The sequence below is a fragment of the Theobroma cacao genome, chromosome 1 (genome assembly GCF_000208745.1).
Source record: "Theobroma cacao cultivar B97-61/B2 chromosome 1, Criollo_cocoa_genome_V2, whole genome shotgun sequence".
In the NCBI taxonomy this organism is placed as follows: domain Eukaryota; kingdom Viridiplantae; phylum Streptophyta; class Magnoliopsida; order Malvales; family Malvaceae; genus Theobroma; species Theobroma cacao.
The window spans coordinates 141,127-158,222 of record NC_030850.1 but is presented as its reverse complement, the minus strand read 5'-3'; the positions used below and the strand labels follow the sequence as shown (position 1 = coordinate 158,222).

The 17,096-nt window shown below is 37.2% G+C and overlaps 3 protein-coding genes across 7 annotated transcripts; 2 read left to right on the top strand and 1 right to left on the bottom strand.

The window, feature by feature from the left end:
- Positions 2,191-7,947, top strand: LOC18610625 (MLO-like protein 10). Of its 2 annotated transcripts, XM_007046400.2 has the most exons (16): positions 2,191-2,516; positions 2,616-2,904; positions 3,368-3,425; positions 3,602-3,822; positions 4,252-4,368; positions 4,479-4,539; positions 4,651-4,739; positions 5,119-5,193; positions 5,278-5,366; positions 5,446-5,495; positions 5,602-5,642; positions 5,723-5,896; positions 6,610-6,645; positions 6,790-6,857; positions 6,975-7,035; positions 7,260-7,947. In XM_007046400.2, the coding sequence occupies exons 2-16, from the start codon at positions 2,716-2,718 to the stop codon at positions 7,656-7,658; spliced, it is 1,728 nt and encodes a 575-aa protein (XP_007046462.1). In that variant the 5' UTR covers positions 2,191-2,516; positions 2,616-2,715; the 3' UTR covers positions 7,659-7,947. The 2 variants fall into 2 exon arrangements, with proteins under 2 accessions (XP_007046462.1, XP_017983398.1); XM_018127909.1 differs by having other exon boundaries at positions 2,191-2,904.
- On the top strand, positions 8,569-9,636 carry LOC18610624 (RING-H2 finger protein ATL80). The gene has a single exon (XM_018127924.1). The coding sequence runs from the start codon at positions 8,908-8,910 to the stop codon at positions 9,463-9,465; it is 558 nt and encodes a 185-aa protein (XP_017983413.1). The 5' UTR covers positions 8,569-8,907; the 3' UTR covers positions 9,466-9,636.
- On the bottom strand, positions 12,145-16,105 carry LOC18610623 (ribosomal L1 domain-containing protein CG13096). Of its 4 annotated transcripts, none has more exons than XM_018129886.1 (9): positions 15,831-16,105; positions 15,596-15,695; positions 15,380-15,500; positions 14,344-14,520; positions 14,220-14,273; positions 13,319-13,365; positions 12,966-13,079; positions 12,664-12,718; positions 12,145-12,549 (listed from the first exon to the last, which is right to left on the bottom strand). In XM_018129886.1, exons 1-9 carry the CDS (start codon positions 16,088-16,090, stop codon positions 12,533-12,535), a joined length of 945 nt encoding a protein of 314 aa, XP_017985375.1. In that variant the 5' UTR covers positions 16,091-16,105; the 3' UTR covers positions 12,145-12,532. The 4 variants fall into 4 exon arrangements, with proteins under 4 accessions (XP_017985375.1, XP_017985407.1, XP_017985413.1 ...); XM_018129918.1 differs by having other exon boundaries at positions 14,395-14,520; XM_018129924.1 differs by having other exon boundaries at positions 12,248-12,549; positions 15,596-15,730; positions 15,831-15,936.

The window sequence follows — 17,096 nt, the reverse complement described above, 5'->3', positions numbered from 1 at the left end:
AGCATCATCATCATCTATCATCATCATCATATATATATATATATATATATATATATGTAGGTTTCCAATCCAACCACTTGTTGTACTAACTACATGGAAAATTATATATTTGCTAAATTATTGAATATTGTGCGTGACAGAAGGTCCAATTGGGGGAGACATATCCAGCATTGCTAATTAATTAATAAAAGGACAATTTCAATTTAAAGTAATTAGTATATGCTAATCCCTTTTGATTAATATATGTACATTTTAGAGAATAAAATAGTTATATATAGCTAGAAAAGTCATTGATTTATAGGGTTGCCGTTGTTTAAGTATACATGTTGTATTAATTAAAGGTAATTAGGCGGGGATTGAATAAGAATATGTATCCGAACGCATTGACTTACTTTATTCCACAATTTACATATATCCACATGTACGCATTGAAATTAGAGTTTACATTAAATATAGGACTATTTCTAATTTGCATGGGTTGGTCAATGCATTCATTACCCCACACTTGAAAGATTCAATTCAAGTTCAATCGACTCGACTGAAACCTAGGGACCAATAGCATACGCCCTTCCCATAGCTTTTATAATTGATTTTCCATAACAAGTCAAACAATCCATATATAAAACCAACCTTTTTTTTTTCTTTTATTTTAGAAAAAGATGATGTAATTGCATGAAGAAAAATATGAATTGATTGTAAAAGGGACTAAGTCAATTGTATAATAACTCGTAATTAAGGCAGACATTAAAGGGGTTGCACGCCTAACAAGCAAAGTGATTGAATGGTGAGGCATTATGGGATGAGATGTTTCCCTTTCCCTTGGAGTTGAAGCTTAGACCGTAGACAACGAAAAAGAAAAAGCTATATACATACGTTAAATGTAATTGTAGACGCAGTATTCTTTGATAAATAATTTTCCTGAAAATGTCAAACTTAGATATCAAGAAATAGAAAAGAGTGATAATAAATTTCAATCGCTGCATGATTGTATATTGGACAATGTAATGTAATTGTATGTGGTGCAGTGCATGCCCGATGGAGCCTGATATGGCAACCAGGCGGAGGCGGGGAGTCAGCCTAGCCTAGCCCAGGTTACCTAACCCGCCACTCACAGAATGTTTAAAAAACCAATGGCGTTGAAACTTTAGCCCTGTAATGTAGATATTATACATGCTGATTCACACCCAACCCATAATTGGATTTGGGTTGGCTCTAACAAGTCTTTTTGTTTTAAAAGGAAATGACGTGTCGTAATTCATAGGGTTGAAGGGTGAGACTGAGACTGAGTGGTATAATTATTTAAAAAAGAAAAAGTACAAGGGTTGAGTAATAAACTATGGCTATGAAAAATGGTAAAGTAGAAGGTTGAATGCTGTTCGGAATGTACAGTATAACAGTTTATTTGGAAAATTGGAATAAAACAAGAAGCTTTGCAGTGTAAGTTGTATACATGAAAATTAATTAAGATTGCAATAATTTCATCCACCAACCTGTTTGGTATTTACACAGGCGCACACATTACATATAAAATTTTATTTTTATTGAAATTCCTAGTAATTAGCAAAAATCAGGGTTCCAAAGCATCTGCTTCTGGAATATTAGTTTAATAATTAAAGAAAGAAGAATGCTTCAAGGATGTACCGACACGCAAACGCAACGCAACGCGAAAAGGAAGAATAGGAGAAAGGGTAACTAACACGCAGGAAAGGAAATGAATTGAGTAACCACGCAGTAACACGCAGGAAAGCCACCTGAAACTTTTGAATATCTCAGGTCAGGTGGCTTGCTTGGTGTTTATGAATTGAGTAACCAGAGGGTCAAAGGTTATTGGATGAATTAATTGTGCCAATTGCCGAACCCAACGTGGAAATTCCAAAGGGACAACACGTTTGCTTGGTTGAATTGACTGTGGATAGACATACATAGTGCCGAAGCTGACTTGCGCCTAGATCGGACAAACTTCCAAATTAGCCTCAATTAGTGCCAGAATGGCCGTCTCCTTCTTGCTCAAAACTGGAAAGCAGACATACGCGCTTGCCTCCTTCGCTAATCACTGCTCACATTATTAATTAATTAATTGACGGCCCCCAAAGTCTACTTGTTGCTTTTGTCTCACCTCAATTTCTCTTCTTTCTTTTTCTTTTTTTAACGAAAACCGCTCTCTAAAAGCAGTAAAAGCCAAGAATTAATACTGGCTGGCTGGGTAGGCCTCGGCAAAGTTATAACGTCAAGACTCAAGAGAGGATACTAATACCATTTGGATTAACTGATTTTGTTTATGGTGGAAGTTGGAAACGTGTTCATACTCATATTTGGTATTTGATATTTGATAGTCGAGGGCTGGAGGCGACTCCAGGGGTGGGGCAGCGTCGGGGTCCAGGGCGGCCATCTGCATCCTTTGAAGCTTCTTTCTTTGTTCCAAATTCTACTCTTTTCTCTCCATTCAATTAATGCACGCTCTCTTTCTTTTACAACAGCAACGAGTTAAATTGTCCCCCATTCAGCTAATCTAATCAGTAATCGTACTACTACTACTAGTTGTACAACTTTCAGGAAATCAAGATATTTTGTCTCCATTGCAATTCCACTCTCAATTCCGTCTCTTTCATTTGCAGTTTCACACGCTACTCTCTCTGCCCTGCCTTGGATTTCCTTGGCTTCTGATTAAACCCAGAAAAAGAACAACAACAAAGAGAAGAAAGAAAATAGTAAAGGATGCGGTTGTTGATATGGTACTTTGCGTGGGGTTGGTTAATGGTGGGAGAAAGAGTAGTCATGGGGGCTACCGAGAGTTCAGGGGAGAGAAAACTTTATCAGACACCTACATGGGCGGTGGCTGGGGTTTGTGCTGTTATCATCATCATTTCCATTCTCTTGGAAAAGGTTCTTCACAAACTTGGAACGGTAATCCTTTTTCATTTTCGTTATTACTCACTTTTTACCTTCTCTCCCTGCTTTAATTCCGCGTTTCTTGTTGTTTCATAAATCCTGTTTCCGGCAGTTTTCCTTTTTCTGTAGATGAGCTTTCTTCTTCCATTCTTTACCTCACTTGTTCAGTTTCCTACTTTGTCTTCCCTTGTCAACAAATCTTGTACCTCTCTTGTCCTTTCTTCTGGGCTATTTCCCAACTTCTATTAATTCTACACCTGCAGTGGGAAAAAGAAAATAGCAATCAAATTAAAAAGTATGCCTTTTTCTTCTCCAAATTTAAAGATTTGTTGAATCCCTCTGCTTTTTCTTTTTCTTTCTGCAAATGCTTCCCTATTTACTGGAAGGAAAGAATGAAAGTTACAGTTTTGTGTTAGTGTTTCGTTCAAGCATGTTTAGCTTTTTAATACTGATAGTACAATCTTTTTGTGGCATTCAGTGGTTCACAGAAAGGCACAAGAGAGCTCTGTACGAAGCCTTAGACAAGGTTAAAGCTGGTAAGACCAGAACTTATGATCACTCACGTTATTGGTTCTACTTTTGATTGCCAGAATCTGGTTTTGGAAGTTGCTTGTTGGACTAATTATCATTTTTCCACCCCTGCTTTTATGGTTCTGTGAAAGACCATCAATTGTCAATTCCAAAAATTGACCTTTCGCCATGATTATTGCAGAGCTGATGGTTCTGGGTTTTATTTCGCTGCTCCTCACTTTCGGCCAGAGCTATATTGCTAGAATCTGTATCCCTACAAACGTTGCCAATACTATGTTGCCTTGCAAAGCTGATAGTGAGCAGGACACCTCTACCAGCAGTGAAGAAGAACACCGTCGAAGACTCTTGTGGTTTGAGCGTAGATTTTTGGCTGCTGTTTCAACTGCTCGTAAATGCAAGGAGGTGAGCCCACGTCCAACGTATATTGATGTCTATGTGGAGTCGATGCATTGAAATACTGGTTTACACAAGAATTGATTTCAAAATCTAGGACTCTTTAATTTGACTCTAAAAACTTTTTTGTCATATTATTTGATCTTGGTAGTGGAACTTGTTTGATCATTTACAGTTTATGAGATGCCATTTTGTAATTGAAAACAAAAGCCTTAAACTCCCTTTAGATTCATGAAGTACATTCTGGATTAATCTTGCTACCTCACTTCACATTACAAAATACAGTGGCTTGTCTTCTTTACATATCTGGATTAATCTTCCTACTCACTTCTTTGGTCTTTTTTGAAGGAACGTTCTGATTTGCTTTTGATCGTAGTATGAGTTGAAACATAAATTTCTGTCTTCCTGAAACTGTAACTAATTGTTTCTTCTCTTCAGGGGCATGAACCGCTTATATCTACTGAAGGATTGCACGAGTTACACATCCTCATATTCTTCTTAGCAGTTTTTCATGTTTTATATAGTTTTGTTACTATGATGCTTGGGAGACTGAAGGTAATTGAATTCTGTCTTATTTGTGTCGGTTGCATTTGATCCTCTGCTTTCTTGTAGATGCATTCTCAAAGATAAGGATATTGTTTAAAACTAAAGGCTGCTTTGAACAGATTCGCGGCTGGAAGGTATGGGAGCAGGAAACATTGTCCCATGACTATGAGTTTTCAAACGGTATAATTTTCAATAAGGAACATAAGGCTTCTATTGTCAATCTTGAACTTAATTCCCAACTTTACTTGTTGCATCTTGAAAACTAACCTGGGTGCCTGGTTGTTTTCGCAGATCCTTCCAGATTCAGGCTTACTCACGAGACATCTTTTGTGAAAGCCCACACCAGCTTTTGGACTAGGATTCCTTTCTTCTTTTACATTGTAAGTTTTTGTTGCATGGTGATGCCTAAAGGTGCCATTAAAAGGAAAAGGTTGTTTCATATAAGAAATGACTGCATTTGCAAGAAGATGTTGCACCAATTAATAAATAAAAATGAAAATTTGGGTGTGATTGTCTTCATGAATGCAGTGGAATATGGTCAATGAAGAAAATAAGAAAAAAATAGAAAGATTGGAAAAAGAAATTGAAAACTATGATAGAATTAGATTGACTCTGCTGCAGATAAAGCTGCTTGAATTAATTTTGAGAGAGAGAGAGAACTTGCTTCGAGTACTTATTTGTTCTCTTCATGGTTTTAGTGTATATTTCCATGTGCTATTTTTCTATATCAATACTGAACTTCTTAGACATTCACTGCAGGGATGCTTCTTTCGACAATTTTTCAGGTCTGTTGGGAGGGTTGACTACTTGACATTGAGGAATGGATTTATCACTGTGAGTTAATTTTAATTGTGAAGCCAACAATATTTGTTGTTGCTTTGGCTTTTTCTTCCTAACTATTTCACACTTGTCTTGTAGGTTCATTTAGCTCCAGGAAGTAAGTTTGACTTCCAAAAATATATCAAAAGATCATTAGAGGATGACTTCAAGATCGTTGTTGGAGTAAGGTGCCCGTTCTTTTATTCCTGTGTTATGATAGCATACCTTGCTGTTAATGGCCTGAACCTAGATTTATCTTGTTTGCAGTCCAGTGTTGTGGGCATCATTTGTGATCTTCTTGCTGCTAAACGTTGAAGGTGAGCCACTTTTTCTTGAGGGGATCCTTTTCGGAATAAAACTGTGCAATTGCAAACTGATTTAGAAGCTGTCTTCTGTTTGCTAATATAATGCATGCTTTTCCAGGGTGGCAAGCATTACTTTGGGCATCCATAATTCCTGTGATTGTAAGAAATCTTTCTTAATAACAGTTTCTTAAGAACTATAGTAGAAGATGTCAAAGTTCTAATTGTTTCTCTGATAACAGATAATCTTAGCTGTTGGGACAAAGCTTCAAGCCATTTTGACAAAGATGGCTCTTGAAATTACAGAAAGGCACGCCGTGGTCCAGGGAATACCTCTTGTGCAAGGCTCAAACAAATATTTTTGGTTTGGTCGACCCCAATTAGTTCTATATCTGATTCATTTTGCATTGTTTCAGGTAATCATTATTCTCTACATTCAGTGTTTTCATTGGGAATCATAACTTTAGGTGCATAGAAACTGTAATAAAGACTAGGAAAAGAATTCTTCCTTGCCTACTTCACGTATGAGCGGTCTAGATTTTAATAAATAACAAACGCTAACCTTGAAGGTGTCTATATTTTCCTTATAGTAGATTCAACTTAACTGGAGAGTCCTTTGGTTAAAGCAAATATGGCATGAGTAGGGTCCCAGCCTGCAGCATTGTTGCATGAAGTGCCAGCACTCAGTAACTTACATGTTTGCTGGATCTTTACGGTGCTTGCATTCAGGGCAAGCAACTTTATTTTAACTTGATTCAAATATTCAGAAGAAAGTTTAAATTTTTTGCACAAATACAATTCTAATGGGAAGAAGTGGTGTTACATGAAGTTGCATTATGGATTTCATCAATTTTGAGTGCAATGATTGATATTTAGGAGAGGTGAGAGCCAGTTTCTATCGTTGAGCTATTTCTATCATAGTAGTCTACAATATTTTAAGTGAGGAACACTGATCAGAGGTCTGTCACTCTAGTTTTATCTTGCACTAATAGCTGTCTGATTCAGAATTGTAATAGACATTCTTTGCCTGTTAAACTATTCTGTGCAAAGTTTTAGCAGATCATTTATTTTCTGCTCAAGTTCCTTTCCTACTTGCATTCACCTAATTTATTTTCTTTTCTTTTGGCAGAACGCATTCCAGATAACTTATTTTTTGTGGATCTTGGTAATTAACAAAGCTCTACTAACTTTGCCAGTTGCAACCTCTGTCCCTCTCTTAGTCTCTTTCATCTCCACCTTTTCTTATCTTCTTTTTTCATTATTTCTAATCTTAAAGATGGGTGCAATGTTTTTGTAATTACTTGTGCAGTATTCATTTGGGCTGGATTCTTGCTTTCATGGTAATTTAAAGATTGCCATTATAAAAGTTTCTTTAGGGTAAGTTAAACTCCATCAGTCTTTCATGACTAGGTATTTATGCACCTTAAGTACAAATATGATTGTTTGTTAGAATAATCCTTAAACTGTTGTTCCAAATTTATCTGGGTTTTGCAGGGTTGGAGCTCTATGTTTGTGCAGCTACATCACCCTTCCACTATATGCCCTAGTAACTCAGGTGCCTTTCCGTCCCATGTCTTTATTAAAGCAGCTTTCTAGGAATTACTTAATTCTGTATGCACATGGAGGGGGTAGATTAAAACTTACTTGCTTCTGAAATTTGTTTTCAAATCTTCATGAATAAGTGCTATAATCAGATCCTTTTGTTGTTTTCTTTTGTGTGAACTATCAAGTATGGATAGAATTAACTTGAGTGATCCTTATAATGCTGGATACTTGCAGATGGGTTCCAACATGAAAAAATCAATCTTTGACGAGCAAACATCCAAGGCCCTTAAGAAGTGGCATATGGCTGCAAAAAGGAAGCGTGGAAAGGCAGGAAGGTCCCCCACTAGAACCCTGGGTGGAACTGCAAGCCCAGCTTCCACTGTCCATTCTACTGGACATACACTTCATCGATTCAAAACTACTGGTCACTCAACTCGTTCTTCTTATGCGTATGAAGATCATGACATGTCTGATCTTGAAGCCGAGCCATTGTCACCCACACCATCAACCAATTTGATAATAAGAGCGGATGATGAGGAGCAAGCAACTGAAATAAGTGAAACCCACCATGTAGAAGGAAAAAATGACGATGACTTCTCCTTTGTCAAGCCTGCCCCAGTACAAGGAGCATGAACGCAATGGGGGTGGAAACTGGCATGCAGGCAGTGACAAGGCTGTTGTCTGTCTGCCAAAGCTAACAGAGCCCTGTTGTGTAAAAATTATTTGTTGAATGCATTCTGGGGAATATATTAATGTGTTAGAAATATTTTGGCTAGGTAGTGGCTTTTTTTATGTACATTAACAGTGCTTGTTTATAATTACATTTTTCCACACTTGTAACTTGATTTAGTGTAGAAGTTGAATGGTTTGATTTGATTTGTGAGAATCTATTCGTGCAAATTACAGTAGTTTTTGGACATCATTAGAGGAGCAAAAATGAGGTTTTGGTATAATGTTTTGAAGATGGAAGTTGAGTGGCTATATTCAAATGGAACTGTGTGGCAAATCTATTGAATTTGAAATCCAACCTGCTCAAGAGGAATCACTACAAGCTGAACAGTGTGCTGCCCAGTGATTGGTGATAAATATCGATAACTAGTAGTACACATAAAGTGGTGTGAATAAGAAAAAGGTAGCCAACGCCGCCAGACAGGTAACTGCACATGTCCAATAAGCATCTCTCTCAAGTCTCCGGTCTCCAGATCGAAGCAGAGCTTCCCAATGGCAATGGGAAATTAAATTAAAGGTTCTAAACACAAGGTTCCAACTGGTTTAGCAATTTGCCCGTGAAACCTTGAGTCAGTTGATTTTATTGAAACGAAACGAAACGAAGCAATGAATCTGGAGTCAGTAAGGTTCCAAATTCACTGTCGTTAGCGCTAGGGTGAATTAGTCGTTTCCGGAATGATAAGAGATTAAGTCGTCCTTATTTATGTGATTTAAAGATAAAAGTTAATCATCAGGGAGGCCAGGTTGGCCTATCTAACTCTCAATGCCACTTGTGCTATATGTAATTATTATATAATTGTACCACTACTATTACTCTTACTACTAATAGTAGTAGCACTAAAAGTTGTAGGCGCCTTCTTATCCGAGCTGCCCACCTTTCCTTCTCCCCTTATCTTCTCCGGCTCCTCATTCCATTTCCCTACAACTGTAAGCCCACCTTGTCTTTTTCCTGCTTTTCAAGTTAAACACAATCCTCCAAAACCCCAGTCCTTGTTTGATGTTCCCCTAACATATATAAGCCTTTCGCATTACTCTTACTAGGAAACAGGATTTTCTTCCAAAGGATCTCGAGACGCGAAATTCTCGCAAGAAACCGTCTGTCTTTTTTTTGTTGAGCTCCAGCAAGAGCTAGCCTAGCAACATATGAGAAGCTATGACACGTTATCAAAGATTCCTCTCAACAGCTCAGGCTCCGCCGCCAGAGGCAGTGACCGTGGAGTCTGACCTTGTGGTGATATTAGCAGCTCTCCTTTGCGCATTGATATGCGTGGTGGGTCTCATAGCGGTGGCGCGCTGTGCATGTCTCCGCCGCCGGAGAACTGCCAACAACAACGCCTCTCAGACCTCAGCCAACAAGGGCCTCAAAAAGAAGGTCCTTCAATCTCTCCCCAAAGTCACCTACAACAAAGACGCTGCTATAAGCACTGACACTGTAAAGTTTGCATCAATGGAGTGCGCTATATGCTTGGGGGAGTTCGCGGAGGGGGATGAGATCAGGGTATTGCCCCAGTGTGGACATGGCTTCCATGTGGGTTGTGTAGACACCTGGCTAGGCTCCCACTCCTCGTGCCCCTCGTGTCGTCAGATACTGGTGGTCGCCAGGTGTCACAAGTGCGGCCAATTTCCTCCGGGGACCGGGACCGCTGTTTCTGAAGCTGAAATGAAGGCCCTCGAAGATAATCGCAATGCCACTAACTCTTTCTTGCCGTAACCGTGTGTAACAATCAGCCTGGATTTTCATTTGCCAAGTCTAGTCTCCATCTAATCTTTGTTTATTTACGTATCTCTGTGGAGTGCTGGAAACGTACTACTAGTTGTTTAGAGAGTATTAATTATTATCTTTTTTACGAATGGATTTCCAGGCACCAGCTTACAATCAATATTCCAACACGAGAAGAAATGTTTTGCAATTTGCCAAACCACCGGAATGGGAAAATAGAGTCATCCGGAGAACAAAACAAAACAAAAAACCCAAAAACTAAAGAACTGCGGGGCAACACTCGGTCTCCTACCTGTGGGTCACTTTATTCGTGGAGAGTGACTGATTCCTACTTTGCAATCTTGTAAAGAGTAAAGAGCAAAGGTGCAATCGATTCCCCTTAGCATGCCAGCATATTAGTTTCAACCCTAATAATTCAGGCGTTTGAAAAGGTTGCCAAGTGCAAACTGCCACGTTTCCTCTTAGTTTGATTAGCATGTGCTGCGACTATTAATTGGAACCAAAGAAAATCATATCTCATCTGTTTCCCTCTATCAATATCTACGACATTAACAGCTAATCATCTTAATTTGTTTAATTACGACATTAGCATTTCCCATTTCATACTTCACGGGGATGGGGGGCACTTGCACTTTCTCAACTATGATGAACACTACAGAGAAAAGGTCCTATAAGTGGATCCACATTTATCCAACCAAAAGAAGCCAAGAGATAAAGTGGAATTATTCCGTATGAAGTAAGTGCCAGGCTCTTTGTCCTACAGGAAGCATCTCATCTGCATCTACTTTTTATAGTAGTTCAGGTGAGGGCCCGCCACCCATACGAGGTTATCTGTCTTCCAGAATGTAGTGTAATTGCAAATATCTCCGAGTTCATGAACTCATGGATCGTCAGTTGAATAAAGTGAGAGCTGTTGGTTTCCCCTTCCAGCTATGCAATGCATTGATTAAACGCGCACTAAAGAGAAACTTCGCATTTGTCCCCATTAGACTAGATAATATAGGACCTTTACTGTTAAATGTTGTTTATGACAATCCACACGCTTCGGATTCATTGCAAGAAACCAGTTTAATGTTTGCCTAATCTCCCCCACCCTTCCCAGGATCCTGGCTAATCACAAGATTACATATTGCCAGCAGGCTCGTGATATTTCCTCTTTCCAACTAGGGAAAAGTAGCAGTCAATATTCGGGCATCACACCAACAACCATCCTGCCTTCTCTAAAGTGATATGCCCCCCTTTTCCAACTTGAAAAAACTGACAGTCAGTGCTCAGCCTTCTTGCACCAAGGTCATGCCAACTATAAGTATGACTCGCTAATGAGGAATAAAACATGAATACTCATTGCTGCAGAGATTAAAAGAGTAAAGAGTGAAGGTTTAGTCCAATTGCAAAAACCTAAAATTGCATTCTGCGCTAAGTTTTTTTTTTTTTTGGTGTGTGTGTCTTTGGCGGAGCCTTATGATTAAGCACAAACTTGTAAGGACACTGAAGTCTCATGGCTAACAGAAAACATAGAGAAAGGTAACAATATACTTTTCATGAAGCTCTTTTTTATTAACTTGGTATATAAATTGCATATCATCATTATCTTTCAAAATTCAAAAGAAGAATTGAGATTAAGGAATGATCAATCTGATAGTTCTTATAACACAGCAATATCCACGTTGATCACTCGATACTTCCTCTTCATCATCGCTGCATGTGTCCTAAAATATTTATGCATTATTGAGTATAATTTTTTTTAACTGGTGTTAACAGTAAGGAACCAAAAATGTCATTTTGAAAATATTTTAAGGAGTTTTTCAGATTTTATCTGCTTATAGTCTTAGAATGTTAGTTTACTCATGTAAACTGATGAGCATGGACCAAGAATTCAAAGGTTATTGTATATGAAAATTTTCAAAAAGTTGTTATTTTAACATATAAACTTGACTTGCTCCACTATAAACCATTATCCTTGCAAAAACATCTCCAATTCAGCATTCTGCTCCAATTTGCTCCACTGCTGCTCTGCTGTCTCTCGTAAACATTTTCAACCCATGTTTTAGAACTTCTTCCAAGCTTGTTATACCAAGTAACTTATCAAACGAACCAATTTTTTTCTCAAATCCCCATATCATTTTATACAAAATCAAAAATTTTTTACTCGTGAGTTGCAAAAAACGTCTATTACCTTTGACCAAGCACTGTGACATAGCTTCCAATAAGAAATGCCAAAGGGAGGTGATAATGGGAGGAACAAATACTATGAGATGTTCATACAATCAGAGGGTTGATAACCTGTATGATGATAATGGGAGCTGTGGCGTTGGTTTCTTAACACAAATAAGAAAGTGTTTGGAATTGTTTGTAATAGAATGAGGGGTAATCCACGGACAGCTGTTAGGCGTTGAATTCATCAACAATTGCCTATGCTGATTGCTGATCATGCATGTAAATGCCATCAATGTATCTTGTGTTGATATAATATTATTAATAATATGATGACTTAGCTATATATATATTAAGAATCCAGAATTCTTTTAGTGATATAATGGACTCGAATCAGGCTTCCAACTGATAACATATTTTGAATTTTAAAGAACGAAACAGAAAATGTGAAAGACACAAGCATATCGTATTCATATGCTTTGACAAAAATTGCAGAGAAAAATAGAGAAACGGATCTAACGTTCAAATAGGTCAAGCAGAACCTAACCATTTAGGGAATATGGCATCTCCGCATTTTTACATACAAAAACCTAATACCGGAGTATATAAGATAGGAAAGTGAAAACCCAATTTAAATAAAAAATAAAATATTATTTGTATAATAGGTTCCTCCACTGTAAACATATGGTTAAAATCCGATATGCTTTTCAGCATGCCTTCAATGTATCTAATGTGTTATGGTGAAATTTACAAGGTACAAGTTATCAAAGGGTGGTTTATCCTCACAGCCAGCAGGCACCATGTCTAAGTGAACTTCAAAAAACCCACCATTCCAATTGAAGAGCAATATTTCCATGTCGTCAGACAAATTCCCAAGGGTATTGAAACTTTCTCCACTGGACAACTAATATATAGGTTCATCTGCAATAGTTAAAAAACCATTAGCCGCCTCTTCCAGCAGAAATCAAAAAGTTCACAAGCATCTGATATGAATTCAGTTGCAGAAACTAAGCAGAAGAAAAAGAAAATGCCTACCATCATTGCCATCTTCTTGGTTATAATCATCTTCATCATCATCAAAATGTTCATTCTGCAAGATTGTAAACATTATTGGCAACATTATTTTTAAAAATTCCAAACCAATAGACATCTCTTGTTTTTGTTTCTTTATGAAGAGCATCAGCTTGAATTCCAATAAGTAAAGCTATTCTTTTCATTTGAAGTTTAATGGATCCTTTCAAACTTTCTCCAACTGAGGATACTGCCTATAGCATAAACTAAAAGGGAATAATATATGCTGATATCATGTGAATTAGAATTTAAAACTTTGTACTGACCTCATTATAATCTCCATCATCACTGTATGATTCGTCAGACAGTTCTCCCGGCTCTTCATCTGTATTGTCTTCTTCTCCATCACCTTTCTTTTCCTTTCCTTCTTTGTCTGGATCCTATCAAGTAGGGACATGAAATAATTACCATTAAGAATCTATTGAGGCAAACAAGCATCCATAAGGAGAAAGATTTGCAAAACACAAAAGAACATTTTAAGGTAAACTTTTTATTAGCAAAAAAGCTAAAGAGAAAAAGAAAGCAGAGAACGAAATGATCCAAGTTCCAACAGGTTCAGAAGCCATTCGTCCAAAGTCCAAAATATATGAGCACGTGAGACATGCTTTGGACAATTTACCTCAAGACCCTGTTCAAATTTCTCGAACGTATCTAATTTGTCCAAGCCTGTGCACAAATAAGAAAAATGTATATCAGTTTAACTAAAGGATCATTTTGTAAGGCACCTTTTGTTTTTACAAAGAACAAAGAGAAAACATCTAATTCTAGACAGATAAGTGATTTCCTTCTTGTAGTGAAGACTCCAAAGACCAGTCATTAAGACTGGTGCATTCACCAAAATTTCGAGGTAACAAATTAAAGGCATAAGAACTACATCAATCTGAATGCTGCCAGAAACAAATTGAAACAAGAATTTACTCAAAAAAGCTAGCCAGTTTGATAGCCTAGGGGGAAACCAGAATATGTTAAAAGATGTAGCTACTCTTACTATGCCATTGAGTAGAAAATCACTTGACAATGATGGTTAGCACAAACATTAGGTTGTTCCATTCTGACTTGGAGGTTATGGGTTCAAGTTAGAAAGAAAAAAACAAATATACACTTGTTTGCACATTGAAAAAACGAAAACAAATGGGATAGAACATATCATTCAAAATCATTCACTTTTCCACTTGAAACTATCATTTGCTCACAATGGTCCACCTACTCTGAAGTCATTGCAAAGAAAATCTTATATTCTGAAATAAATTACAAGAATGTAGTTGAACATGGTTGCCTAACCCATTAAAGATCTCTATAGTGGTGTCATGGCTGCTAGCTTAGTGACTATAGAATCACTTTTAAGATTAGTAATGCCCTGTGTATCATACAAACATGAAAAAGGCTGAAATTGAAATGTGCAACTTCAAAAACTAATGTCCATTAAAGGAATTCATTTGCTGTCTATTACTCCATGCAATAAATATATAATATAATATACCCAAAAACAAGTATGCATAAGACATGATTTCTTGTCAAACCTGAGTCTAGATTCCATCGCATCTTTTTGGCACTTCGCTGAGCTCTCCTTGAATCTGAGATTCACTATTCAATTAGACTGAACCAGCAAAGAAAGAGAAAGATAAAAGCTAAAGTATTACACACATTGTCTTGAATACCAAGTCAATAGTTGCATAAGTTGTTTCAATCGCGAACCTCCAATCAATTCTTTAGGAAAATTATGAGATTGGAGTTGTAGAATCTGGTTAAGACTATCGCGTTTTGAGGTGCTCTTTGGCTTCTCCCAGTCAGAATATCTTTCTATGTCCTTGCTCTGGCTTTCTAAAATCAGATTTAGGAAAAAAAATAATTTTAATATAATTAAATATATGAGCTATAAATTTGTAACAATATTAATACAAGCAAGAAGCCGAGAGCCAATTGATGCAGCTGGCAAAATGGGGAAGTCAAGAACCAAAAATATAAGATTGCATCAAAGAAAATTGGCAACTTTGACAAATTTGTCATATGTGGCACAAAATAACACTAGATTTCGAAGTCATCAATCAAGCATAATAATGAAAAATGCAATGTGTGAAACTAATATTTATAATAAAGGCAAAACAGGATGCACATGTTGTCTTGGGATATAAAATGCAGAAATCCTAGGCATATCTCTAGAAACATTGGGATGGGAAAGTTCCTCTGAGGCATATTTCTGTAAACAGTTTGAGAATACAGGACAATCACTGCACTGAAATCATTGCAGAAATAGTATAATGATGACACAGCTAGACATTAGGCACACAATGTAAAGGCAATAAGAGGTTGCAAAGTGTTTACTGTGTCCATAAAGTTCAACTGCTACCCGGGTTTAATTAAGGATACCTAAAGGAAAGTCGATGAGCACAGTTCTTCAAACTTTAACACAACTAAAAGAAGCAGCTTCTTTGTTATCTTAAGAAGCATCCTTGAACAGTACTCCTCTCACATTTTCAAATATTCTTAATTTCCTTAGCCTGAACAAGCATATAAAGGTTGAAATTTTTCGAAAATCTTTGTAGGGTTCTTTTGATGCAACAAGATCATTCACTTGAAGCAAATTCAATGTGTTTACAAGTATGAAATTTGCTACCAACTCTAACTAATCAAAAGCTATATTTTGAAGCTAGAAAGATTCTAGAGAGTTTCAAATACTCACTCTTTGAAACATTTTCTTCAATATAGTAAGGAGAGGCTTTCCAATAGTTTTGCAACCTTGAATTCCAAATGACTAAGGTCTTCTCTTCAGGCACACCTTTTACATCAGGTAATTCAACATCCTGCAAATCACCCAAAGTTCATCTTCATTCATTATGTGTAGTTTACAAAGAGCCCTAAGCCCATGACCAGAAAACAACAAGTTGAGGATACTTACAGGGAAAAGCACAACTGGCTCAGGCTTAAAATACCCAGAAAAGCCACCTCCTCCGTATCCCCTTCCTCGTCCACGTCCCCTATAATAAGCCATCGGCCGACTACCCACGCAAAAATTATAATTTCGGTTCCAATTCTAATATGTTCCAACCATTATAAGAAGATACATTGTCAAGCAACCCTAAAAAGAAAATAAAAGAAAATACACGAAAGGTAAGAAGGCTTGACTGACTGACCTGGATAGGCTGACAGCTGACAGTTTGGTAGAATACGACGCTGGAGTGAGGAGGCCGTTTGAATGGAACCTGTTCCTAGTTGAAAACGCTGGCTGAATAAGAATGACGGCGTACACTACAAGAAGCCCAAGAGAAGATAAGCTGGCTGCTACTATTACTAGGCCTACAACTAAAATGGGCCTGAACAAGATCCAAAAATCAAATCGAATCTCAACTTCTAAAAAAAACAATTGAACTCTGTTGGCTCTCTTAAAATGCATCTGTGGCCGAAAGGTTGCTGCGTAAACATATACATATGTGTGTGTATATATACAATCTATTGCACTTTGCTAATACTAAGTACACTTTTTCTAAAGAAATAATTTGTTTAAACATTGTTATAATCTTTACATCGCAAGCAATCAACAAAGTTTGTACTTTATAATAAAAAAATAGTCTTTTCTGGCCAGGCTGAGTTTTTGGCCGTAGAGAAGGGCCTAATTAGCTACCACTCTCAAGTCTTTTCTGTATTGGTGGCCTAACATGTAATGTCCCACGTACCCCTCACACTCTCCCAGAACAGTAATCCAGCCTACAACGTTATTAGTTTCGACGTCGAGGCATGACAAGCCAGGTACATGGTCACCGCCGGCGCCGGATTGTGGGCGGAGGAGGTGAATTTTGTGGGGGACAGGCTCCTGGTCTGATCCCTTTGAAATTCCTAGAGTTGTGGCAAGGGTTTTGAGGGATTGTGAGATTGAAAATTTGGGGCCATAGCTAGTAAAGTTGGGGAAATAGGCTATTAGTAGCTGACATGTCTGAACCACCTTATTGTCGGGCTGCAAAATAGGCTTTGACAAGGTCAACAGCATGTATTCCAAATTTTATTTTCACATGATTTGCCTCCCAAAATTATTTCTCTAGATTCTGGCATATGAATTTAATATCACCTTAGTTTCTCAAGACCATATATATTAAGTATTCGAAACAAAAAAATAAAAAACAGTTTCGAGACATTCATACAAGAAACGATGGATAAAGGGGGAGTATTTATTAATGATTTCTCACTTTCGTAATTACGATTCATTACATAAGAAAATACGTAATACTGAACAAATGCCCATTGTCATAGAGGTGGCAAAATAGGTGTGTTGAAATATATATATATATATATATATTAATTTATAATATATCATAATGATAATTTTGAATTTATAAGTAACAAACAATCTATATATGTAAATGGAAAGTTTAACCAAATGTCAAAAATTAAATTAATTTTTTAAT

Excerpts from the sequence above, each read along its gene's own strand:
- LOC18610625 (XM_007046400.2), top strand. The coding sequence starts at position 2,716 with ATGCGGTTGTTGATATGGTACTTTGCGTGGGGTTGGTTAATGGTGGGA. Across the intron at positions 5,194-5,277 it reads TGAGGAATGGATTTATCACT|GTTCATTTAGCTCCAGGAAG; the intron begins GTGAGTTAATTT and ends CTTGTCTTGTAG. Across the intron at positions 5,496-5,601 it reads CTTGCTGCTAAACGTTGAAG|GGTGGCAAGCATTACTTTGG; the intron begins GTGAGCCACTTT and ends ATGCTTTTCCAG.
- LOC18610624 (XM_018127924.1), top strand. The coding sequence starts at position 8,908 with ATGACACGTTATCAAAGATTCCTCTCAACAGCTCAGGCTCCGCCGCCA.
- LOC18610623 (XM_018129886.1), bottom strand. The coding sequence starts at position 16,090 with ATGCATTTTAAGAGAGCCAACAGAGTTCAATTGTTTTTTTTAGAAGTT. Across the intron at positions 14,521-15,379 it reads TGAAGAAAATGTTTCAAAGA|AAAGCCAGAGCAAGGACATA; the intron begins GTGAGTATTTGA and ends ATCTGATTTTAG. Across the intron at positions 13,366-14,219 it reads GCGATGGAATCTAGACTCAG|GCTTGGACAAATTAGATACG; the intron begins GTTTGACAAGAA and ends ATTTGTGCACAG.